Raw genomic sequence first — 25,613 nt, 5'->3', positions numbered from 1 at the left:
TGGTTAGGAACTTAAGCGGGTTCCTTTCACAATCATATCATACCCTCCCCCTTTGAAAGCAATTTTCCTCAATTCAGCAAAGACTTCAAAAAGTTGTTCTTTAATCTGAACCATCCATACGATTGTTTCAAGCGTTTCTCTTCTCTCAAATGAAGGATATTTCAAATCATCACCCTTCTTAAAATTAGTTTTAACATTATCAATCACTTCTTCTTTCTTCAAACTAACAATTCGCTTGGATTAAACAGCTCTCATGACATCAATCCCAAATTCCAATCATACATTAATGGTCACAAATACTGTAGAACGATGTGAAAGTGCTTCAGCCATCATATTGCCTTTACTAACCTAAAGTATCTCAAAAGTCTCTTCTACATCTTCTCTCCACACAACAATACCCTTTAAACAACTAGTGATTGGACTAGTTATTGTCTTGAAACCTTTTATATTCCAAGGGCTCATCCAAAACTTAACTGCTCCAAATTGGACTTGATCAATCAACACCTCCATCTTTGCAATAACACACATCAAGTATTTCGCCTTCTTTCCATAAAGTTTACTAAGAGCTTTAAACACTTTTTCCAAATTTACATCCTCACCTCAACCATACACCAAAATATCATCTAAATATTTCATCACAGACCTATTAAAAATAATTTTAACACTTGTGAAAAGTGCCAATAATGGACATAACGAACATCTTCATGAAATCCGATGTTGTACAAAAGAATTATCCCATGATCAATGTTCTTGAACGTGAAATAAGAAAAGAATTTCAACGTATGAACAGTAACCACACGTTTTCAATTCACTCCTAACATTTTGATATTTAATAAATAGTAAAACTGTAATATAAATAATAAGGGCAATTATGTCTTTTCATATCATTTAGGGACCAAACTTGAAACAAAAAAACCTTTAGGATGATCCAAGTTAAAAAAAAGTTGTTTGACAACAAACATATAAATTATCCCAAACCATAAGAACCATTCATGTAATTTACCCAAAATATTTTTGTTTTTAATATATAATATTTGAAGCAAAATATACGAATGAATTGTGTTTTAAATATATTTTTATTGTTATAAATTTTATCAACCAATTTATAACACAAATAAAAATATTTAAAATGAAAGTTAAAGAATAAAATCAAAATCTAGATCCTCTAATAAACAAAACTCATTTTTGTCACATGTCCTTATTCAACATTGCCACTTTGCCACGTGTCATCTTCTTAAAAATCCATATAATTCTGATTTAATTAAAATAATTCAAAAATAAATCATAATTATTCGATACTATCTATAATTCCGATCCAATTAAAAAATTCCGAATTTATATGAACTTATTGAATGTTTCAATTTCAGATTCCATATTTTTTTGGAAATAATATCAATTCACGTTCTAAATCTTTGGTTACATATCCTATCTTTTTTTTTTTTTTTTAATTCCTTAAAAGATTTCAAAGAATCCCAAAAAATCAGCATTTTGAATTCAAATTAATACAGATTGATATCGAATACTCCATTCAACTTTCATTCCAATTCAAATTGTCGACTTTCATTGTGCCTTCTTCTTCAACATTACGTTTTTTTGCAGATGATACATCATAAGAAATTTGGTTAGTTCATCTTCATATCTTCATAAACCAATAATTCTAACTATTTTCTAAAAATACTTTAATACCATTCTACTTTCAGTTCTTATCTGTTTGTTGAGATGCATCCTACTTAACTCATCTATTTCTGGTTCGATTTCTTGATAAATAAACTCAATATCAGATCCTACAATCTCATATATGATGTATGATTATTTCCTACATAACAATAATATGTTTGTGAGTACATTCGTTTTTCTACAAAAATATAATAGAAACTATGTATATCATCCAAAATTATTAATTCAAATTTAAAACATTCCAAAAAATCCGAATATTATATCTCCTCTTCTTGGATTTTCAATTTTGTTTTTATTGTGTTTTAGTTTTTGTTTATAAATATAATTTTTTTTTTATATTTTCATACATTGATTTCTTATAAATAAATAAATATTTTTTTAACAAATATTTATATTGTAGAGCAAAATTATGTAATCCTTTTGGACAGTTGCTACCTTCAAACAACTCAAAAATGTTGGTAACGAAAATACAAGCAATTATAAATCATTTTCATATCAACAAAGAAGCTACTATCTTCTTTTTCAATTCGAAATGTTAGAACACCATTATCTAACATTTCCAATGGTAGGAGTACTTTTCTACCACCTATTATTACTATCATTCATTAATTGTATAAAAATTCTAACAAAAATTATATTATCTAATTCTTCTATCATTTTTTACAAGCATATATAGTTCTTATAATAACATCCAAACACGAATATCAAATAATAGACATTACTCTTTCTTTTCTAATGGCATGCAATCCATTAACTCATCGACTATAATTCAACATTTTTCTTCTATGAATTTAACAAGACGAACCTAGATATTAAAAAGGAATCATACCAACATATATGCAATTCCTATGTTTGACTTGACAATAGATGAAGAAGTTAATGATCAACATATGCATGCAAACATAGCTAAAGGTGTATCAAAAGGTAACCATCACAAAAATTATCTGAATTAATTATTATCATAAATTTATGGAATTGTTATAGCTACATAGATTGTTATATTTGACATTGCTTTTTTTTTTTAATAGATTACAATGATTATGGTGATTAGAATGTTGTATGTCAAATATGTAATGCAAAGTTATGGACAAATGAATCTATTAGAGGAAAAGATAAACAAAATACAAGTTTTTCACTATGTTGTGGTTATGGCAAGGTTAAGTTGCCAGATTCTAAAGAAGCACCACCAACTTACCTAAATCTTTATCGTTCAACAGATTCTAAATCCAAATACTTCATTAATAATATTCGTCATTACAATTCAATGTTTTCATTTACCTCAATAGGTGGGAAATTTGATGCATCCATTAATAGTGGAAAAGCTCCATACATATTCAGACTTGGCGGTCAAAATTATCATAGAATTGGAAATCTATTACCCTCAAATGGATCTAAACCAAAAATCTCTCAGTTATACATATATGGCGCTGACAATGAGGAGTTAAATATGCAAACAATTTTTGGGTACATATTCACAGATACCAAAATTATTTTATGTGTTGTCATTATTTTTCATTACAACTATTAACTTTTAAATTTCATTTTATCTCCAGTCGAGAAGCAGATTCATCTACATCAACTTCTGATTCAGTTGATCTTCAGATTATAAACGATTTGAAGCTTATGTTGGATTCGAATAATGTGTTGGTTTAGCCTTATAGGATGGTAAGAGATTGTTTCCACGACAATCCTCACATTGATCTTAAGTTACGCCTTATTGGAAAAAGGATACAAGATGGAAGGACATATAACTTACCATCTGCATCTGAGGTTGCCACTCTAATTGTTGGAGACATTGATGATTCTTTTCAAAATAGAGATATCATTGTACAAAATTCATCAGGCTCTCTTCAACATATTAGTGAATTACATCCTTCTTATCTTGCTCTTTAGTATCTATTACTCTTTCCATATGGTGATGATGGGTATAGAATAGACATCCTTCATCGAGGTCTAACAAGTTTTTTTTTTTTTTTTCGTACGGAAAAAAAAATATCTTAGATGTGCATCCTACGAACATCTTCAAAACATACAAGATCCGGGGAAGACAAGTTTTTCCAACACTAGGCAACGTGTTATCTTACCTTCTTATGTTACTGGTGGTGCACATTACATGCAACAGAACTATTTGGATGCTATGTCCCTTTGTAAATGGTTTGGATATCCAGATTTTTTATAATTGTAACATGCAATCCAAAATGGCTTGAAATCAAAAGGTTTCTTAAAGACACAAATCTCAAACCTGAAGACAGGCCAGATATCCTGTGTATGATATTTAAAATAAAGCTTGATGCAATGATTAAAGACTTGCGAAAGAAAAACTTATTTGGAAAAATTCAAGGAGGTATGTTTGATTTTAAAATTTCAAATTTACCATCATCATATTTATAGTATAAATACTATCATATCTAACAAAATTATTACATTTCATTTATTATTTTATATTTATTATCTATTTACATTACTAACATCTTATATTTTTTATTTTATGTTTCTTAAATTTTGCTTATAGTTGTTTATACAATCGGGTTTTAAAAGTGTGGCATGCCTCATAGTCATATATGTCTCTTTATGCACTCCAATGCCTCCAAATTACTAAAACAAACATCGTTGATTATTTTGGATGAAGTTCCTATGGTTTATAAGCATGCGTTTGAAGCACTGGATCACACTTTAAGGGATGTTATAAGTTTTGGTAATGTTAGCAACTCACATATCCCGTTTGGAGGTAAATTAATGGTATTTGGAGGTGATTTTAGACAGATTCTACCAGTTGTTTCTAATGGTAGCAGACAAGAAATTATCAATGCTTCGTTAAGTTCTTCATATATAACAAATTGTAAAGTTTTAAAATTAACGAAGAACATGAGGTTGACTGTTGGAAAAGATCCGTCTGAAATACAACAAACAAAGTTATTTGCAAATTGGCTGTTGGATATATGAGAGGGAAATGTTGGTGGTTCTAATGATGGTGATGCAATTATTCATATTCTTGAAGATCTTCTTATTACTCAGTCTTCTAATCCTGTAGGTTCATTAATTGAGTTTGTATATCCATCAGTTCTTGACAACATAAACGATCCAAAATATTTTGAAGAAAGTTCAATACTTGCACCGAAAAATGAAGTTATTCAAGAAATAAACGATCGTCTGCTTTCTTTGTTTCCTGGAGAAGAAAAAGAATACCTCAGTTCAGATAGCATCTACTAGACAGAGTTTATTCACAATTAGTTTGATAAGAGTTTATATTCACCTGATGTTCTAAATGGACTTAAAATCTCCGGTTTGCCAAACCATAAGTTGATTTAAAGATCGGTATTCCGATTACGTTACTAAGAAATATCGACCAAAAAATAGGTTTTGTAATGGTACTAGACTTCAGGTAGTATCATTGGGTAATCGTGTCATAGAAACAGTAGTCTTAACTGGAAGTAACATTGGACACCGATTTTTATTTCAATGTTGTCTTTAACACCTTCAGACAACAAAATTTCATACAAGTTCAAAAGTAGACAATTTCCCCAAACGGTTTGTTTTGCTATGACCATAAATAAAAATCATGGCCAATCATTGAAAAAAGTTGGGTTGTTTTTGCAAGAACTGGTTTTCTCACATGGTTAGTTATATGCTGCTTTATCCAGAGTAAAGAGCAGAGAATGATTGAAATTATTGATTTTAGATAATAATGGTAATTTAACTAATAAAACATCCAATGTTATGTTCAAGGAAATATTTTAAAATCTATGTTAACTTTTTCGTTTATTTTACTTATCAAATAAAATTGTACTTACTTGCTATCCAGAATCAAATGTTTTTTTTATAATTATTAATTTTTTGTTCTATAATTTTTTTTTAACTTATCATAGTTTCTACGAATTATAACCTAATTAAACAATAAAAATTTTAGATGAAAGACGGTGTTTCCTTAAATTTATTTAAAAAAAAAAAAAAAAAATTGGGAAAAAATTTTGCTTTATTATTTGCTGATATTTCTTTCGGCTTGGTATTAAATACGTGGCCCGAAGGAGTATTAATAACGTGACGGTTGAAAACGTGAAGACTTTTCGATCCACTTCATCAGTTTCTAACTGTAGCACCACCGACGACCGATTTCAATCTCCCCAAAACCAACAGGATTTCGAACAAGAATCAATCTGATTGTTCGTATCGATCAACTAATTGGATGAGCGGGAGTGAAGGAAGCTCAGGCCACTCCGGTGGTGCTCTGGCGAAGAAGAAGGACAAAGCGAAAGTGAGCCGGACCTCGCTTATACTTTGGCACGCTCACCAGAACGATGCCGCTGCAGTGAAGAAGCTTTTGGACGAAGATCGCTCTTTGGTTAATGCTAGGGATTACGATAATCGAACTCCGCTTCACGTTGCTTCACTTCACGGATGGGTCGATGTTGCTAAATGTTTGATCGAGTATGGCGCTGATGTTAATGCTCAGGATCGATGGAAGAACACGGTAACACAAAATTACCTCTATACTAACTGTTTTGCTAGTTTAATTTTGTCGAGTTGGTGATTACTGCGGTTCGGTTGAAATTGGTGAACTTTGGAATCAATATGTTAGGGTTCAGTTCGTTGAATTATTGCTTTACACTGGCACGATGATTGATGCTGCTCTTGTTGTTGGTTCTTTGTAATTTCTTAGTGTTATTGTAGTCCGAATCTTCAGCACGAGCCCTTGCTGTTCTGCAGACAAAATTCATGAAAAATTTAACTTAAATAGCTGCAGAAACTTACATGATTAATGAGAAGAGAATGCCAAGTAGGCTTCTTCGGTGATGATCAGGATTTTAGTTCTTATAGGCACAAAGTATAGGAGTTTATGTTAAGTACACTGATCATATCTACACATTTACTATTATATCAACACTGATTGTGTTCTTCATCTTTTCAAATCAAATACTACAGTTAAAGGCAGTGAAACAACAAAATGCTTCCCTTTTCCAATCTGCTTCTAGTTTCTAACCAGTTGATGCGTATTTTATTTTTAGCTTCTGTTGTGAATCTGCATCTACCATTTAACTTTCAACTTACCATAATACTCTTCTCTCAAGTTAATACTCCTCATTACAGCCTCTAGCAGATGCAGAAGGAGCTAAAAAACATAACATGATTGAGTTACTGAAGTTACACGATGGCAAGTCATTGGTAAGTTGAATACCTAATTTCTAATGTAAGCATATGTTATATATATATATATCACATTTGCACATTACTTTAATTCCTATTCTCCATTATACAACCTTGATTCTTTACTTCTTATGTTTCAAGAACCTTCTTTTTGATCTTATGCTTTTATTAGCTTCAATATTATACTTATTTTTTATTTTTTTAAATTTCAGGGCCAAAATGGAAGCCACTCTGAACCAAAACCTGTGCTACCCCCTCTTTCAAATAAGTGTGACTGGGAAATTGACCCTGTTGAGATCGATTTCACAAGCTCACACATTGTAGGCAAGGTCTGTTTTTTATTCTAAAAGATTATTAATTATGTTTTTCTTCTGTAAATAATAAATTTGACTGATATTAATAGGGTTCCTTTGGTGAGATTATAAAAGCATCTTGGCGTGGAACACCTGTAGCTGTGAAACGTATACTTCCAAGTCTCTCAGATGACAGATTCGTGATGTGAGTAATAACATTAAATTCATCTCATTTATTTTTCAGGTGTCATTGACAGAATTACCCTTCATAAGTCTATCAAAATAAGTAACTGTCATCTGATGAATTTTCTTTCATTTATTAACACAGTCAGGACTTTAGACACGAGGTCAACTTACTGGTCAAACTTCGCCACCCTAATATAGTACAATTCCTTGGAGCTGTTACTGAAAAGAAACCCTTAATGCTAGTCACCGAGTTTTTACGAGGGGTAACTTTTTTCACTTTTTTTTTTTTTTTTAACTCAAATAAAAATAAAAAAAAATCATATTTTTAAAATATAAACATCGATGTTTAAATGCAGGGTGATCTTCATCAGTGTCTGAAGGAAAAGGGTGCTCTTAATCCAACAACAGCTATAAACTTTGCTCTAGACATTGCAAGGTCCTTTTTTTTTTATTATTAAAAATTAGAAATACATATTTTGTTACATATATATATATTAAAATTTTGTTTTTTTTACAGAGGCATGGCTTATATGCATACTGAGCCAAATGTGATAATTCATAGAGACTTGAAGCCAAGAAATGTTCTTTTAGTCAACTCCAATGCTGACCATCTTAAAGTTGGAGACTTTGGACTAAGCAAACTTATCAGAGTTCAAAATTCTCATGATGTCTACAAAATGACTGGAGAAACAGGAAGCTGTATGTTTATGTATTTTTTTAAAATTTTGTTAATAATAAAATTTATTCACATAATATTTATACTCGTTTTATTTTTTTTATGAAATAAAAAAATCAAAAAGATCGTTACATGGCTCCTGAAGTCTTCAAGCACCGTAGATACGATAAGAAAGTTGATGTCTACTCTTTCGCAATGATACTCTACCAGGTAGTTTATTTATTTTATATGAAAAATTAGGTTTTGAATTTATATTTATATTTAAGTAAATGTTATGAATTATGATACAGATGATCGAAGGGGACCCACCATTGTCAAATCATGAACCTTATGAAGCAGCAAAGTGTGCAGCAGAAGGGCTGCGGCCTGTTTTTAGGGCGAAAAGTTACAGTCCTGAGCTCAGAGAGTATGTTTTTTTTTTTTTTTAGAGGTAACAAAAACCTTTTATTTTAGTTTGTTAATTTATTTTTTATTTTGGGAAATAATAGATTAACAGAGAACTGCTGGGATGCGGATATGAACAAGAGACCTTCGTTCTTGGAGATTTTGAAGAGGCTTGAAAAAATTAAGGAAAAAATGGGGACAGATCACCATTGGCACATTTTTACATCTTGAAATATCATCATCATTCATCAACTACAAAAAAACTGCAAATCTCTCTTCTTCTTGTGACTTGTGAGTGAGTATATTATATCATGTTGAAAAATGATTGTATTTAAGGAGTTGATAAACATGTACACAATGAGCTTATGTGACCAAAAGCACGTCGTAGGTCTTTCCTTTTTTTATTTTTTTAATCTCCTTTGCTTCACTTTGATGACACTTTTGTTGTAAATGCTAAATTATCAGACTTTTTTTTTTTTTTCTTTTTCCGAAAGATTAGCTTGATGATTGTTTGGAAGTAGCTAATCAATCACATGATTTACAAGTAAAGCGGAATAATTTCGAAAAACGTACGAAAGTTGGGAGAGATTTGAATCTTGATGACAAAATGGCGTTTGCCATTATCATCGTCCCGTTGAGTGCTTTTCCTTAGATTTGACAAACGTGTAGTTTCAAGACAGTAAAAGGGTTGAGAGAATTTGATCTTAACCTGAAGTGTCTAATTATTGTGTCGACTGTTATGTCAACCTGTTTATTTTTGTGACTGGTTTCGGTGTTATATCTTGAAATGTATGATGTGTCATGTGAGGTTAAAACAATAAACATGTCCAAAGAGTAAGAATTGGATTTAGACAAAAAAGAAAATATAAAAACTAGAAGAGGTAGTAATTGGGAGGTGGAAAGACTAAATTTTTAGTAATCTTGGAGTGCTAAATGGAAAGAGTATAAGTTGGGAAGATGAAGGGGCGGGATCATGAGGATGAGGGAGAATAGAAAAACTGAAAATGAAATCTTAACTTGATCTGGACACCTAAGTCATTTCCATATTATAAAATGACTTAATCTAAAGTTTTTCTTTTTACAAATGGTTTTGGTTTAGGGTTTTCTAGTTTATCTAAAGATTTCAAAAAAACTTGCATATAAATATACAAGTCATTTTCAAGTTGAAATTCTCAATTCTAATCTTACTCGTTTATTTATCGTGTCGTGTCAACTCGTTTAATTAAACGAATTGAAATATCTTACGCAAACTTGTTTAATTGTGTCGAGTTCATGTTGGGTTAGCTTGTTGTGTAAGTTTTTGCCATCTCTAGCATTTGTATAAGGTGGACCTATAACCCATTAGCCCTAACTTATGAAGATTAATGCATGTTTGAGGTTTGATTTCATGTTGCTCTTTTTTTTATATATCTCTCAACAATAACAACATCAACCCTACAAATACTTTTGGAATGGGGTAGAATGGAGTAAATGTCGATAGTTGTGCTTCTATATGGGGTAAAACGCAGTGGCGGAACTAGACGGGGCGTTGGGGGTACTACAGTACCCCAAAATATTGTTTTATATATATATATATATATATATATATATATATATATATATATATATATTGTTTGTAAACATGTTTCATGTTATTGTACCCAAAACTAAAGAGATTATAACATGTTTTTTAATATCCGATATTGGGTAACTATATATAATATATATTGATAATGTTTGTACTCTCATATCAAAATTTCTAATTCCGCCACTGGTAAAACGATTACATCTCAAGATGACTTTCGACATGAACAACTTATATCCTGCAAAAGACGAAAACATGAAAAGTACTGAATAAATCAAATTAAAAACAGTTAAAAGAAAGGCAAAAAGAAGTAGAATAAAATATGGATAACCATACAACTCCAACATGTTTGTCATGTTTGTAAACATGTTTCATGTTATTGTACCCAAAACTAAAGAGATTATAACATGTTTTTTAATATCCGATATTGGGTAACTATATATAATATATATTGATAATGTTTGTACTCTCATATCAAAATTTCTAATTCCGCCACTGGTAAAACGATTACATCTCAAGATGACTTTCGACATGAACAACTTATATCCTGCAAAAGACGAAAACATGAAAAGTACTGAATAAATCAAATTAAAAACAGTTAAAAGAAAGGCAAAAAGAAGTAGAATAAAATATGGATAACCATACAACTCCAACATGTTTGTCATCAAGGTTGGTAATAAGATGTTTGTTTATGGATACATAAAATTTTTGGGATATAACACCAATATTGCCAAATATCAAGTAATTAGTGGACGTAGGCAACCGTTATCGCAGACTCGCACTTTCGCAGTATATTAAATACAAGCCCACTTTATAAGCCCAAAAAAATAAAACGCCGTTGCCGGGGATCGAACCCGGGTCACCCGCGTGACAGGCGGGAATACTTACCACTATAATACAACGACACATGTGAAACTTCTCCAACTAACCCATAAATACTGACGGAAAACCGGTTGTTTAGAAAATAGTAAGAAGTTTTACATATATTTCACTAATCATTAATACGTTTTTTTATGTATATTTGTTGGGATTACTAAAATTTAGAAAAATATCTTGTTTTGTGATATTATGGCTCAAAACTATTATATTTGTTTTACTTGAGTGTGATCGTACACATTTTTTATCAATCGAATTACATTATCTTAGATAACATCTATAATAAAGTTAGTTTTAAAATTTCAGGTTTTATCCTTACAAACATGATACTTAATTACTTATTGTTTTTAGTAGTATAAACATATAATATTTTCTTGAAAAAATTTCAAATCAAATATGTTTTTTTTTCCTCTACTAGTAAACATATTTTGAGATATTGACATCAACAATTCAATTTAATATAACAGAATTTCGATATTTTATATGATATATTGTTCCAGTCATAAAATTGTAAAATAATATAATAAGTTAATTGAGTGAAATATTTTCTTTTATTCTTAGTAAAACCCACCATCTGATATTGTCTTCAAAAAAGTTTTGTAAATTAGGAGATATTGAACAGTTGAACTATAAGTGCAATATCAGTTTTTGGAAAACTTAAGCAAATGTTCTTAGACTATGTATAAGCGCAACAACAACTTTTTAATTATGTTATCTATTTTTTTAGAACAGCAAGAAATGTTGCGATTATCTATTAGTTTTTATAATTACTTTTATTAGTGTAATATCAACATTTTATAAGGTATATCAACAAAAAAAAAAACCATTAAAAATGAGGTTAACAAAAATACAAAGTGTTTTTGGTTTTTGTAAAAATGACCATTTTATTCAAAATATCACATTTCAAAGTACCATTTTGGATTCCGAGCTTGAACTTTTCGGACCTTGGAGTAAAATAACATGTTTTTTCTCTCATGAATCTAATGTTGTAAATCCAATCAAATTCTAATGTTGTATTTTCTGAAAACATATCTAACAATCTAATAGTAAAGTTTATGAATATAACAGTATCTACCTACCACTTTATTATCACACCAACACCTAACTAACTCTTTATAAATTCATCAGATGTCACACCTACCATAACAAACTCATAATATATTTCATAGCAAAAGTCATTCATTATCCTGAAAAACTCGTAACGATAACTCTACGAAAAAGTTTTCCAACCGATCGGAATTCATTTCGAAATTTAGTTTTCATTCAACCTTCACTAAGATGGCCTGTTTCAGAGTCTTTGAGGAATTGAAAGTGGGATCTAAACGAGTATGACAACTAAGAAATGCTATTATATGAGCTACTAGAGAAAAGCATGGATATTGGACACTAGAAAAGAAATTCAAGTTAGCGAGCATGAGATGAAACAAATTGAACATGACGCTAGGATTGAAGACTTAGAGTTATGAGAAATTATGGAGAAAATGAGTCGAGTGAAAGTATGGGTTGATGGAATAACATACAAACACCCCATATTCCCTCTCGAATGGACTATTACTGTACATATGTTCCCTTCAAAAGTCTAAGTGTGAAACTGTTGATGGTACCTGAAATCATTTTAAACATAAACCATAAGGATAGAGCTTAGTAAGTTCCTCAAAATACCACATACCATAAAAACCAGTGGGCCAAGCCGTAGGGTATGCTTCAACCCAATACACATCAGTGAGCCCAACCCTGGGGTATATTTCAACCCAGTGCATATCAATAGGCCCAGCCTTGAGGTATATTTCAATCCAAACATACAATATTAAGCCCAGTTAGGGGTGTATTTCAACCCAAACATATATGCAAGAGTCACAAAGACATCTAGCATCCTACATAATACAATCTAGTGGGTCGACATTCTTGCTTTTGACCCACGAGTAAAATGAAAAGACTCACCTAAATTATTTCAACACAAGCTTAACGGCTACCTTAAAAACAGAATAGCCAACCCAAGCTTCCTAAATCCATACTAAGACCAATCTTCAACTAATACTCAATTATGCCCAAGTTTAACCAAAACTCAAACTAGTAAAAAAGTCAACGGTCAAAGCTAATGTCAAAATTGCCAATAGCAGCCCTCCACATCATGGCCTTCCTTGCCCATGTCGTGGACACAATATGCCAAAGCAATCAGGATTCCACAGTTGCCACGATATGGCAACCAAAGGCCATGCCATGGGGATTGGTCTAAACAGCTCAAACGAGCTTAATCCATTTTTTTTTTCCGATTTCAAAAGCTCCAAAGCTCAGATCTGATCCTTTCCAAGGTCATAATGGATAAAGTTTCTAACTTTATCCATTAGGAAGGTCTAAACCCTGAAGATGTAGACTTTAAGTCTCAAAGGGACCCAAAAATGTATATTTCTCAACTTAATCAATTAAGTCCAAGTCTCCCACTTTCATATCCGAATCAACAAGATGTCTAGATGGATAAATTTTACAACTACATCCATAATAATGTCAAAATATATCAAGATCTAAACTTTAATACACTAAAATGACCTAAAGAACCAAGATAACTTGCATGGTTATAAGGGAAGGAAAAAGATCACAACTTTCCTAGTCCACGAGGTCTATGAATCATTCTAAACTAATCAAAGTATGTTGGAATCCACTCAACTCCAAGATTACCCATAAAACGGGCCAAAAGTGCCAAAAACCTCAAATGACACAATCTAAAGTACTAGGTAGCAAGATTGGAACTTTATACTTACAATAGTCTAGAAATGCAGTGTCTGTGATGGATCCAAACTTGAAGCATCATTCCTTACAAGCAAAAGAACCTTATTGATCTTTAAACTTCATCAAAAATAGCATAAAAAGCACCCAAAAGAGGAGAGAGGAGAGAGGAGAAAGGAGAGGATTAAATCTTGAAGGTGAATGCTAGGGTTTCTCCGAATGGGGTCTAGAGGTGATGTAAGATGATAAAATGGCCAAAAAGTCAGAACCTTATGCTTAAATACGTTGAAAACCCTAAAAATCATGGGCTTAGGCTTAACTGATCGTCATGTTGTGGCCATGCTTCTTCGTGTCATGGCGAATGTAGTGTCGTGGCAATTCTCACAGTGTCGTGGAGATGATTTTCACCCAAATACACCCCAACTTCAAACACCCATAAATTCTTCATTTCAACTCTATTTCTGACGATCTTTATATCCACAGAAAGTTATTGACGAGCCCCACACTTCTATCTAGTTAATTTTGGCCTAACACATGTCGATGATCCATGCAAGAAGCCTAATATATATCTTTTCACATTTTACCCTTTGGCTCCAAAACACCAACAAAGGGTTTAGATTACATAATCAATATTATCAACATCCAATAAATCTAAACATTTTTCCCTTAAAGCCCAATGCTTTTATGCGATCTATTTCTTGTCCACAATCCCGGAATAAGAAACTTTTCGAAACAGAATGTTATAATAAACACATAATATAAAATATGTACATATGCACCAGGTGAGGAATCCACATTAATTTTGTTTTACAGATGACCAAATAATATCGAAGCCAACAATTTTTTAGTCACTAATAAGCTTAACCCTTTTGTTTTAAATACATAAATATTTCTGGCCATTACAAGTAAAACCGTTTTTGGTGACATCCCCGTCAACCAAGGCACCTCCAACGATATCTTTGGTCATCTTCTCCGGCCAATATGACTTTTCCGATGAGTTTATCAGGATCAGAAGATCAAGTTTTTGAATCTTGAGATTTGTGTTTCAAAGTCAAATTGATTTTCAAAAGGTTTTTAATTGATGCAATAGTTTTTTTTACATTAATTTTCAAAAACTAGATGCAACATGTTTTGGAGATGAATAACAATTCTGTAAATTAACTTAAACGATTTATAAAAACCAAATCGGTCTTGTGTGTGTGTGGTACATGCAAGGTGTTACCAGAAGGTTTCTGGTCTAACGGTATCTGGTATTGTTTATCTCTTTGAGATCGAGGGTCCAAGCTTTGTCGTGGACATAAATGAAATTAGGTGTTAGATTAAAAGTATATTAGATTTGCTTCTTAAATTAGAAGAAGAAGAAGAAGAAGAAACATGCAAGGTTTTTGCCCTCTTTGATTTCGTTTTTAGGATGGTTTTGATTGTTTTCTTATGCCAAGTTGAAGGTTTTAACAAGAACAAATATGATGAAAATAGGAAGGAACCATCCTATCGAACATGTTTTCGGGTTCGGAAACAATGCAAGTTCAAGAAATATAAAAACATGTTCAACCAAAAAATCGAAATATAGATATTCTTTGTCAGTGAACCGGAAATTTGATTTTGGCCAAAAAAAAATGACTAGAGATGTCAGATTCACCAAAAACCAACTAAACTTTAAATACCCAAACACAATTATATTTTTTGACAGAATCAAGAGAGTTCAAGGTAATTCGGATAAAAAACTTTTATGACTAAATGTATGTACCCGACAAAATACCCCATAATGCCATCTAACTTTTATATATTTTTTCTTCAAACTTTCACCCATGTTGTGAACAGAACCCATACATGATACCCGAACCCAACATTCTCAAAATATTTTATTTAAAAAAAAAAATCAAATAATCTTCCTCTTTTCAAAAAACGTCTTCAAGTGCCATAGCTGCAATCCTGCAACAGACAAACACATAAACAACGAAACCAAACTGAACGAACCCAGTTTAGCGTTCGTCTTCCTGTTTAGCTCTTCCATATCTCGTTCTCTGTAACAATCACACCATACAATACCCACATTACAACTTATACATACACAATTCATTCGTATAACCATTTTCATCAACCAATTAACCTTTTCCGAAGATACAACATCTCCACATGAATCCCAGCAACCATTTCCTCAATTTTCTTTAGTTCTAATTGCATCGCCTGCAAATTGAAGCGCATACAAGAAGATCTATCATGTATCGAAGCTAAGTATGTATATAATTGCAACTGTTTCTATGACTATGGACGAAAAATTAGATACTTACATCTACTGAACCTTTCTTCGCAACATTAGACCAACCTTTAGCAGCCACACCGGATCCCCAATTGAATTCCACAGAGATGTTAACGGCCGGTTGGTGATCAATGGCGGAAAAGCAAACTAAATGATCGCCATCTTCAACAACGCGAAGCGTGAATTCTCCTGATTCTACCGCTTCCGCATAGTGATGGCGGTTTCCGCTCACGGAAAACAACTGGATTAAGAAAATTTAAATAAACCCCAACTCAATTTGCAAAATGAAGATTTCGTATCAAGTTAACCACACTCGATAACATGATAGAGATCAAAAGATGTATTCATCTCATGCAGATAATAACGATTAAACAAAATTTCAGTTACGGATTCATGGAATTAAAAACGGAAAGCTGTTTTCGGATTTACCCTGACAGTGATCTTGTGATGTTCAGGCAATGGATGTCCTTCATTTGGATTAACAATGGAGTACTGACCGACTGTCATGGAATTGATTTTGATGTCTTCTCCTATGCATTTTGTGTGACCCGATTCGAGCTCGAAACGGATTGAATGAGCAATGGTGGATAGATATGCTAAAGCTAGGATGAAGATGGCGAGCCCAAGCTCCATTGTTGAGCGAGCTCTGTTTGGATTTTGGGGAAGACGAATTAGAATGTAGGGATTATGAAAATTTTGAAATGAGAAAAACGTCAATGGCATTTCCTTCTCATTAATGCTCTTGTTTATTGAATTTAATTATTTACCATAATTTGTTTCTTATGAAAAAAAATATATATATTTAATAAACAAGTCCACCTAATGTTTATTTTGGTCAATAGATTTCAGATTTTGTTAATCATACCACAGACTTTTTTGATGTGTTCAAAAACACCCGAAATCTTAAAGCCGAATTTTTTAGTTGATTTTAAGGTTAATTGAATCAAATATTAACAAAAAAATGCCAAAATGGAGAAAAAAGGTTTGCATTTTTTATTTCTGTTTAAGTGCCGATCCAATAAAGGAAATACTTTGGACAAAATAAACTGGTAATCACTAACAAAGTTGGCATATAAGGCCGGAGGGTCTGGGTGTGATAAAGGTTACGATTTGCCACCTCAGTTGTGACAAACACTATGTTTGGCTTGAGGTGTGGTCTCTCTCTCTCTCTCACACACACTTGGTATGTGACAAAGATGATGTTAGAATAAGGTAAAGAGTCTTTGCCATAATAGAACCATATGATGCCACCCTCCAGCCTAAGATGTCATGTTAGGATATACCCGTTTATATCTTGTTTGATTCATTATGTTTAATCAATATTTAGTTATCGGTTAAACATAGTTTATGATTACGACCTAGTACCCATTCATTAGTGGTTACTATGCTCCCATATGGATATCATTAGAGATGAGCTATTTGGTTCATGTCATTAGTGAAGTTTTGTAATTTAGAAGATGATTGAATTTAGATTGCATCAGGATACAAGTACATAACCAATCTTTCATAGACAATATATAGATTACAATGTACAATAAAACAGGAACAAATAAATTTTTATTATCATTTTAATGTTAAAATGTACTGATGAGGTGGCACAACAACACCTCGGCAATTGATGAGGTGTGCTTGGCACACACCACACCTTGGTCTCAACATAGGGTGTTTGGCAACCTCTTGCGGCAATGCCTAGATGTGTGAGTAAAAGTCCAAAAACCATATTTGTTGATGTTTTTCTCTTTACAACAACTTTAAAAAAATCTGAAAATGTCATAAGGTAGATCATCCCTTTTAAATGGCAAGAAGTTAGTATTGTGTGACAAAAATAAAGTGACACCTGTATAACAACAAAAATAGTGTGATAAGAATGACACCACTTCTTTTCACCTAATAAATTTGGTTGTATTAAACACCAATGTTGGTATGAGAGGTTGATCACATTTTTGTGAGATTTTTTAGCAAAGATCCCAAGACCTATTGCATTGAAATAATAAGTGATATAATGAACCATATGATAGATTTTTAAACTTTAAAATGAATAGATTTATATATATATAAGCGAATGAAACTTCTAGGACCGAGTCACATCGTATTTGGATTCGTTTTCATAAATTTATATATGTTTAGTTCAACTTTACACAAATGACATAACCTGATTGGCAACAATTAAAAATCAAATAATCTTCTTTTTCTCGAAAAATGACTTAAGATGCCATACTTGTATTCCCGCCACAGACAAACAAATAAACAACGAAACCAAACTCAAATAACCCATTATCGAGTTTGTATGCTTCATTAACTCTTGCATATCTTCTTCACTGTCAAAATCGTATAACACATGTATGTATCATGAGTTTCACTTTAAATTCTATAATGTAGCATTATAACGTATTTTGATAACATTTCGTTACAAAAATATCACTGCACACTTTCAATTCTATTTTATAAATTCATGTTTAAAGAGTATAATTATATGCATCCAATCACGTTTGAAGATAAATCTTATTCAAAATGATACAATTTTACAGAAGATTTAAGCTATCTTTTTTAAACGGAGTTTTTGTTAAAAGTAAAAATTAAAAGTTTGTAAAAACTCCATCATAATTATTTAAAATAGATATATTGTATACTAAATCTTAAAGTGAAATATGGATTCTTTATTTTGTCAATTAAATACAAAAATAACTCACTTTTACTCTATTTTTATTAGGGGTTGTTATAAAAAGAATACAACGTATTTCTTCTAAGCATTTAATTTAATATAGTTACAATTTGTTTTTATCATTTTACATAAATGTTACATAAAATAATAAAAATATTATGTAAAAAAAAAAAAGTGGCAAGTTTCTTACATTTAAAATTTAAAATCTTGTATAATAATAAATACGTAACTTCCTACATCAAATGGTTAAAAAAAAAATGTTTTTCCTAAATTGATAGATTTTGAAGGCATCCAATTTGTTTACAACCAAACATTTTATTAACAAACCTCTCTCGAAGGTCAAACATCTCCTCCATAATCACAGAAATTGTGTCCTCCATTTTCTTCAGCTCTAATTCCATCGTCTGTTCATTAAACAAAACCGATCATTGTATCCCATCAATCTATATAAGAATACATGTTCCATTTTCTATATAAATTGTAGGGGTGTGCACCAAACCGCACAAACCGCATAAACCGCCCGCACCGCACCACACCGCACCGCATAACGCGGTTTAAAACAAATGCGGCGTGGTTTGCGGATTGTAATTTGGTCAAACCGCACTACGCGGTGCGGTTTGCGGTTTTTAATTACAACACCGCGGTTCAAACCGCACCGCACTATATATATATATATATATATATATATATATATATATATATATATATATATATATATATATATATATATATATATATAACCAATTTAGTATAAAATAATTAAAGAACATAACTAATTTAGTCATACATACGAAAAAATGGATCGAACATGATGCAAATTTCAAACTTTTGTTTAAGTGAATTTGATGGGACTTCGCTTAATAAATTAGATATTTTTGCTAATTCTTTATATGTTTTTCTTTATTTTAATTATACGTTCGAACATGTACAATATATTGTTTAGAATATATATAGAATATATGTTTGTTATTCGTCTTCTAGTCTTAGGTAAAAACATATACAATATATTGTTTAGAATATATTGTTTACAATAACTTAATATTTATATACTCGTACTTAAATTTGAAAAGTCGCCTACCAAACCGCACCAAAACCGCCCACACCGCACCAAACCGCACCGCACCGCATAACGCGGTTTGGAACCTTCGTGGTGCGGTTTGCGGTTTCCAATAATTTCAAACCGCACGTGCGGTACGGTTTGTGGTTTTACCTCCAAACCGCACCAAACCGCACCGCGAACACCCCTAAATTAAATTGAGTAAATCTCATAGAATAAAAATGTAATTTTATAAAGAAAAAGATACTTACATCTACAGTCTCTTTCTTGGCAACATTAGACCAACCTTTAGCAGCAACCCCAGATCTCCAATTTAGCTCTACAGTCGTGTTTAAAATCGGCTTGTGAGCATCGGTCAAAAAGCAAAGCAGATGCTTTCCATTGTCTTCAACCTGAAGCGCGAAATGTCCTGATTCTACTAATTCCGCATGATGACGTCGCTTTTCCTTTGGTGCAAACAGCTGCATTTGCAAACAACACTTGTAAATGTAAATCGTCAACACATCTCTAAATCAATCATGAGAAAAAGCAAAACCTAATTCACCAAGCTTTCAAACGAATGGTTAGGGATTACGATACGACAGGGGTTTTGATTTTTGAATCCGAATTGAAATCAGAGTTCAAAAGGAAGCGAATCCGATGCAATTGGAATAAATAATCAAATCACAGCTACAGAATCGTGATAGGAGAAGTTGAATCATGGATCAGAAAGATCAAAATATCAAACGACGTTGCAGAAGGACGAAATTAAAACTCGGAGGTTGTTTGAAATTTACCGCGACACTGATCTTGTGATGTTCAGGCAAGGGATGTCCTTCGTTTGGATTAACAACGGAGTACTCAGCGACTGTCATAGAATTGATTTTGAGTTCATCGTGTATGCATTTTGCCACACCAGATTCGATCTGGAAACGGACTGATTGAGCAATGGTGGATAGAAATGGTAGGATTAGGATGAAGACAGCGAGTCTAAGCTCCATGGTTGATTAAGCAAGCTTTTTGGACTTGGGAGAGATGAATCAGAACTCAAAAGTTGGGTTTTAGGGTCTCATACATGGATTATGGATGCAGAAATTGGAGTAGAAAGAAGTTTTGAAAAATATAAACAAGCGCCAATGGCATTTCCTTTTCATTTATGTTTGTTAAAACAACCCATTTATAGAAATAAACTTGAAACTTGACAGAAATGAATTGAAAACGATAAAAAAAAAAAAAAAAAAAAAAAAAAAACGATTAAAGACAAACCAATTAAACAAGTTTTTTTTGTCTCAAATAGTTTTTTTTGTAAATTGTTAAATAAAATTTTATTTGAGAATGTCTGAAGATATATATTTTTAAATTAAAAAGACTATATAAAATATATACCCAAGGTTAATAATATGGCATGTCATTATTATTGTGTGTACATGTTTTTTCGGAATTTAAGATATAAAATAGCAAGTCATTGTTATTGTATGTATGTATGCAGAGGCAGTTTGTTATTGAAAGAATTATTATGAAATTGCTATTATAAAGAACAATTAAATGAATATATTGCATCAATTACTAAGACTAAAATCAATATAATATCTATAAAAGGTATATAATTAATATCCTTTACATAAATATTTGATTATCGATTAGAACCTTCAACTTAAATACATAAGCTCTAACTGATAAATTGAAACTTTGATCGAGTTTAACTCTTTTTTTTACACAAATACGATTATTATAAACCCGTATAATTAACAGAAATTTCCCAAAATCGATGAAATAAAAGTTACACATTCCTCCGAATTTATAAATAATATTCCAATCTAAACAACTCATTTTGGCTCCCAAAAAATTATGTCTCCTTGTTCTCCAACTAAACCAAGATCTCTAAGCCTCCTTTCTTGATAATATTCATATTCATCCAACTCCTTTTCCCTCTCTTCAAAAATCCCATCTATATGTCCCAACACCTTCTTCTCTCCCTCTCGTATCGCGATCGCAATCTCAACCCTCCGATTAATATCCCCTCCCTTCAACTTCTCATCCTGCAAACCAAAATTCCAATAAGTGACCGTGACAGTAACAGTGACACTCTGACATCACACAGAACGTCACCGACAATGACATTGACAATAACAGTGATAGTGTGACATGACAGATAGTGACAGTAACAGTGACAGTGATAGTGACAGTGTACCTCTTCAATGGTGGTTCGATAGCTAGAAAGAGCAGAGCGGCAAGCAGAGCGTACAACTTGGCATATGACCTCCTCGTTGTCACGGCTAACGGGTAATTCAAGGTGGTCCCACACAGAGTTTCTAAAAATAGATTCAAGTAGGAAGGAATCGGTGCCACCAAGTGCTACAAGCCTTAAATAAGGTAGCATTTTTGGTGGAAGTGGTCTTCCTAAAGTGATGTCAAAATATTGAACTGCTTTTGTGCCATTAGTTTCAGCTATATCTAACTTATCATCAAAATAAGGGTCTGAATCCGAGATCTGTAGTGTTAAAGTGTATGTATTTCTGTCTACTGTTGATTCTATAAATCCATAGTCTAGTGCCAATTCTGCATTGCTTTTGTTCAAATCGTATTGGATCAACACCTGCATAAATGCAACAAAAAGGATACTTTTTGTTAGAAAAAAATATGGGAGAACTTGATATAAACTTGAATCTTGAATGTAATAGGTTTGACTCACCTGTTGACCAGCCTTGACTGGTATAGGACTTCTCAAAGAGAATATTTGATCCCTGGAGAATAGGCCAGCACCTTTGATCTCATATGCATAATCTTCTTTGGTTATACTAGGGCTATGATTGATCTGACATTCATGTATATATATGTCAGGAAAGAACGCTGTGAAGGGCATTTTCGGAAATTAACCATATTGTGAAAAAGAACAGTTTTAGAGCTTACCAAGTCTGCTATTGGAATCAAAACAAGATTTTGACCACGAAGTCGTGAGAATGCCCTCGATCTGAGTATCCCAAAAGCCCAGATGAAATCATTGAGTGTAATTGGAGAAGGGAAAAGTTTTGTGTTTGGAAGAATCACTTGCTCTTGGACTTGAAGAAACTCATTCTTCACATACTCTTTGACACTCAATGTTGTGCTCAATAGTTGGGTTCCTGAGAAAACTCATTCTAATCATGATTTATCTTTGGTTAAGTAGTAAGAAGTAATTATAAGGTATATGGAGAGTTGAATCAAGCTATAACATAATTTAACCAACCTTCAATCTCACTGAGCTCCTCTTCTGACCTGTTCTGGAAAAGCATCAGAAAATCAGCCAACTTATCAGTTATCATCAACAAAGTACTTCCGAATGCAAAGTGGAAGAAAATCCCCAAAATTCAGAAAACACCTAGAGAAAGAATAAGGTAGACTCACCAGAAGATTGTGGAATCAGTATACTCAGGAAGAATATTAATGTAATTTCTCCAAGGAGAATAATCATCGTCTTCTCTCAGCTTCTCCTTAATCAGAAACAGAGCGACCGAAATCCATGGCTTTAATCCATCACACACCCTACCAATTTCAGAAGCTGAAACTGTATCTGGATTAATCCAAAACTTCTTCGGGACCTCCAGAACGACTTCATTTCGACCTATGTCTCTCTGAGCAACCAATCCTAGACCTTCCGCGACGATTCCGGGCTTCGCTGGCGTGTTGGAGGATACTACCTTTTCGTCACTTAGCCATTTCCAAAATGTCTGGACCGCCGGAGGAAGTGGTGGAGGCGGTGCTGCGTTGCATTTGACGGTGAACCGTTTGTTGTAATGGAGAAGTAGTGATTTGGATCTGAAACTGAGAGGGTTTGGAGTAGAGAAGGTAGGGAGGAAAGTAGCCATGGCTGGCTCTCCTGTTCTCGTTATTGGTGGTTAAAAAGTGATGCACTTATCCTTCCCGAGAACTTGTTTATGTTTATCAGTTTATGTTGGTTTAAGATCATCGTTAATAAAATATTGTTTATCAATTTATCAATTGGAAGTTTTTGCAAATCAATAATATAGTGTATAGAATATTTTCTATTATTAGAGATAAATTTTTAGGTCAATATTATCTTAACTGTTTTTGATTTTTATGAGTGGTTTATTTTAAGAATTTTGTATTTGTTATAATGGATATTATATTTCTATTTATTCAATAATATTTTATTTTATATTTTAGATACAAATTATTGTTAAATTTTAATTATTTATTGACAAATGAATGTATTTTATTTTAATTTTCAATTTTTAAATATTAAATTTGTAACAATTATTATTGTTTTATTTTTTATAATTATATCGTTTTTATTTTAAAAAATAAGGAAAAAAATATTTTAAAGATTTTTAATCTTAAATAACAAATCTAATTAGATTTATCTAACATCCCAAAATTTTCAACAAACTTAAACATTTCAAAACCATATATTTACTAATAAAAGTATTTACAACATCATTGTTTTCTAAACATTATTTAAAATCAGAGTCTTCCAAGATACAATCAACTGTAAACCAAAGATGTGTATGGTCACACCTTCGTCTTATCACGGTCCTCCAAGGTACCTGAAACCATAAATCAAAACTATAAGCACGAAACTTAGTGAGTTCCCCCAAGATACCACCGCACAAACAAATCACATGCACAAACATTCATATCTGGCTCAATCAACCTCGGGCTAGAATATCAGGCATGTCTACGATGGGCACAGTTATCCTCGGGATGGAATGCCCTCATATCATATGCATGTTTGATCCAATCAACCATCAGGTTAGAATACTAAAACATGTCGAGTTTAGTTAACCATCGGGTTGGAATACAACCGGCCTGTTGACTGATGCAGAAAGCAGTCCAGTCTCACCATATACCATAACAAGCATGTTAGGTCCAATCAACCATCGATTTGGAATACCTCCAGGTCCAGTCATCCATCGAGATGGAATACCCCAGGTTGGAATGCCAATATATATAACGGGTCCAATCATCCTCGGGATGGAATACCCTCGGCCCAATCAACCATCGGGTTAAAATATCCCCGATCTGTTGGCTCACGTACATAGCAGTAAGGCCTCAACCACCCACAATGTGTGCCTATATAACAGTTAAACATATAAACAATCTACAAACAGTCAAATAAATCCATAGATCACTAAGCATAGCTTAATCCTTTATACCAGGATACCGATTTAACAAATCGGTACAACATAACATATTATCACATAATAGGATATCAAATCCAAAGGGTCGGCCTTGGTACCTTCGACCCGTAAGTACAGTGATGAAGGACTCACCTCAAACTATCGAATATCTCGGATAAAATCTCAGACTGTCGATCCAGAAAACTCCTCGTGCGCTAGCACCAACAAATAATACCAAATTAATAATTGGTCCAAAACCCATAGTTAGGATCCAAGTCTGATTGTTCAACACTCAAGGTAAAAGTCCATTTTACCCTTTCCTCACTCGGCCCAAAATCTGAGGCCCACCAATAGCATCAAAAGCTCATTATGGCCCAACTTCCTAAAATATACCCAAAGCTCCAAATGGACCCAAACACCAAAAGGCCCACATACATAAAACTAGGCCCAAAAGCCCAAAAACCAAGAAAGCACACAAATAAGCTTCAAGGTCTAAATTGCTTCTAAGCTTCAAGGTCCTTGCACCAACTTCTTCTTCTTCAAGAACACCAACAAAGCACACAAATGAGCTCAAAAGCACTGTTCTCACTTAGGGTTTGCTAGAGGGTTGAATTCTCAGTTGGAGGCTAATTAGGGTGAAGGTCTTGGGCCATAAAGTTGTTTAAATAGGGTGCAAACCCGAAATTTTAGGGTTTGTAACCCTCGTACGTACGCCCAGCGTACTAGGTCCCTCGCATGTACACCACGAAGAGTACTCCCAATGTATAAAGTTTTTGCCAGAAATTACCAAAATGCCACTATGGGCCATTTTGCACCCCCTTCTCATGATAAGGACTATACTGCAATGTTTATTCATGCTTAGGGTTAAAATTTAAAATACCTCCACATCGGGATGCTACATCACCAATGGAGTATCATTCTGTCCTTAAGTATCGCCTCATGATTCCATTATTTTTAGTTGATGAGATATAGCTCGTTTGTTTCAAGGCATGTTTGGACTATTTTGGCAAACATGT

General features: G+C 32.7%; 4 protein-coding genes and 1 non-coding gene across 5 annotated transcripts; 1 reads left to right on the top strand and 4 right to left on the bottom strand.

Annotated features, from left to right (window-relative positions):
* The first annotated feature begins 5,709 nt into the window (after nt 1-5,709).
* On the top strand, nt 5,710-8,836 carry LOC145036461 (serine/threonine-protein kinase VIK-like). The gene is made up of 10 exons (XM_078984910.1): nt 5,710-6,145; nt 6,763-6,837; nt 7,032-7,148; nt 7,223-7,317; nt 7,441-7,561; nt 7,655-7,734; nt 7,816-7,997; nt 8,099-8,184; nt 8,265-8,380; nt 8,463-8,836. The coding sequence occupies exons 1-10, from the start codon at nt 5,861-5,863 to the stop codon at nt 8,587-8,589; spliced, it is 1,284 nt and encodes a 427-aa protein (XP_078841036.1). The 5' UTR covers nt 5,710-5,860; the 3' UTR covers nt 8,590-8,836.
* Nucleotides 8,837-10,755: 1,919 nt separating this feature from the next.
* On the bottom strand, nt 10,756-10,827 carry TRNAD-GUC (transfer RNA aspartic acid (anticodon GUC)). Its single transcript has one exon. It is a non-coding gene; the product is annotated as a tRNA-Asp (tRNA).
* Nucleotides 10,828-15,220: 4,393 nt separating this feature from the next.
* LOC145033643 (transmembrane emp24 domain-containing protein p24delta9-like) lies at nt 15,221-16,478 on the bottom strand. The gene is made up of 4 exons (XM_078982220.1): nt 16,212-16,478; nt 15,814-16,023; nt 15,633-15,709; nt 15,221-15,546 (listed from the first exon to the last, which is right to left on the bottom strand). The coding sequence occupies exons 1-4, from the start codon at nt 16,413-16,415 to the stop codon at nt 15,402-15,404; spliced, it is 636 nt and encodes a 211-aa protein (XP_078838346.1). The 5' UTR covers nt 16,416-16,478; the 3' UTR covers nt 15,221-15,401.
* Nucleotides 16,479-17,930: 1,452 nt separating this feature from the next.
* LOC145036460 (transmembrane emp24 domain-containing protein p24delta9-like) lies at nt 17,931-20,622 on the bottom strand. Its single transcript, XM_078984909.1, has 4 exons — nt 20,278-20,622; nt 19,753-19,962; nt 18,772-18,848; nt 17,931-18,100 (listed from the first exon to the last, which is right to left on the bottom strand). Exons 1-4 carry the CDS (start codon nt 20,479-20,481, stop codon nt 17,956-17,958), a joined length of 636 nt encoding a protein of 211 aa, XP_078841035.1. The 5' UTR covers nt 20,482-20,622; the 3' UTR covers nt 17,931-17,955.
* Nucleotides 20,623-21,206: 584 nt separating this feature from the next.
* On the bottom strand, nt 21,207-23,389 carry LSMT-L (Rubisco methyltransferase family protein). The gene is made up of 6 exons (XM_078984908.1): nt 22,865-23,389; nt 22,707-22,735; nt 22,391-22,602; nt 22,173-22,295; nt 21,672-22,076; nt 21,207-21,519 (listed from the first exon to the last, which is right to left on the bottom strand). The coding sequence occupies exons 1-6, from the start codon at nt 23,323-23,325 to the stop codon at nt 21,307-21,309; spliced, it is 1,443 nt and encodes a 480-aa protein (XP_078841034.1). The 5' UTR covers nt 23,326-23,389; the 3' UTR covers nt 21,207-21,306.
* Nucleotides 23,390-25,613: the final 2,224 nt, after the last annotated feature.

The sequence above is a fragment of the Lactuca saligna genome, chromosome 3 (genome assembly GCF_052625555.1).
Source record: "Lactuca saligna cultivar CGN05327 chromosome 3, ASM5262555v1, whole genome shotgun sequence".
NCBI lineage: Eukaryota > Viridiplantae > Streptophyta > Magnoliopsida > Asterales > Asteraceae > Lactuca > Lactuca saligna.
This window is presented reverse-complemented; position numbering and strand designations above follow the sequence as displayed.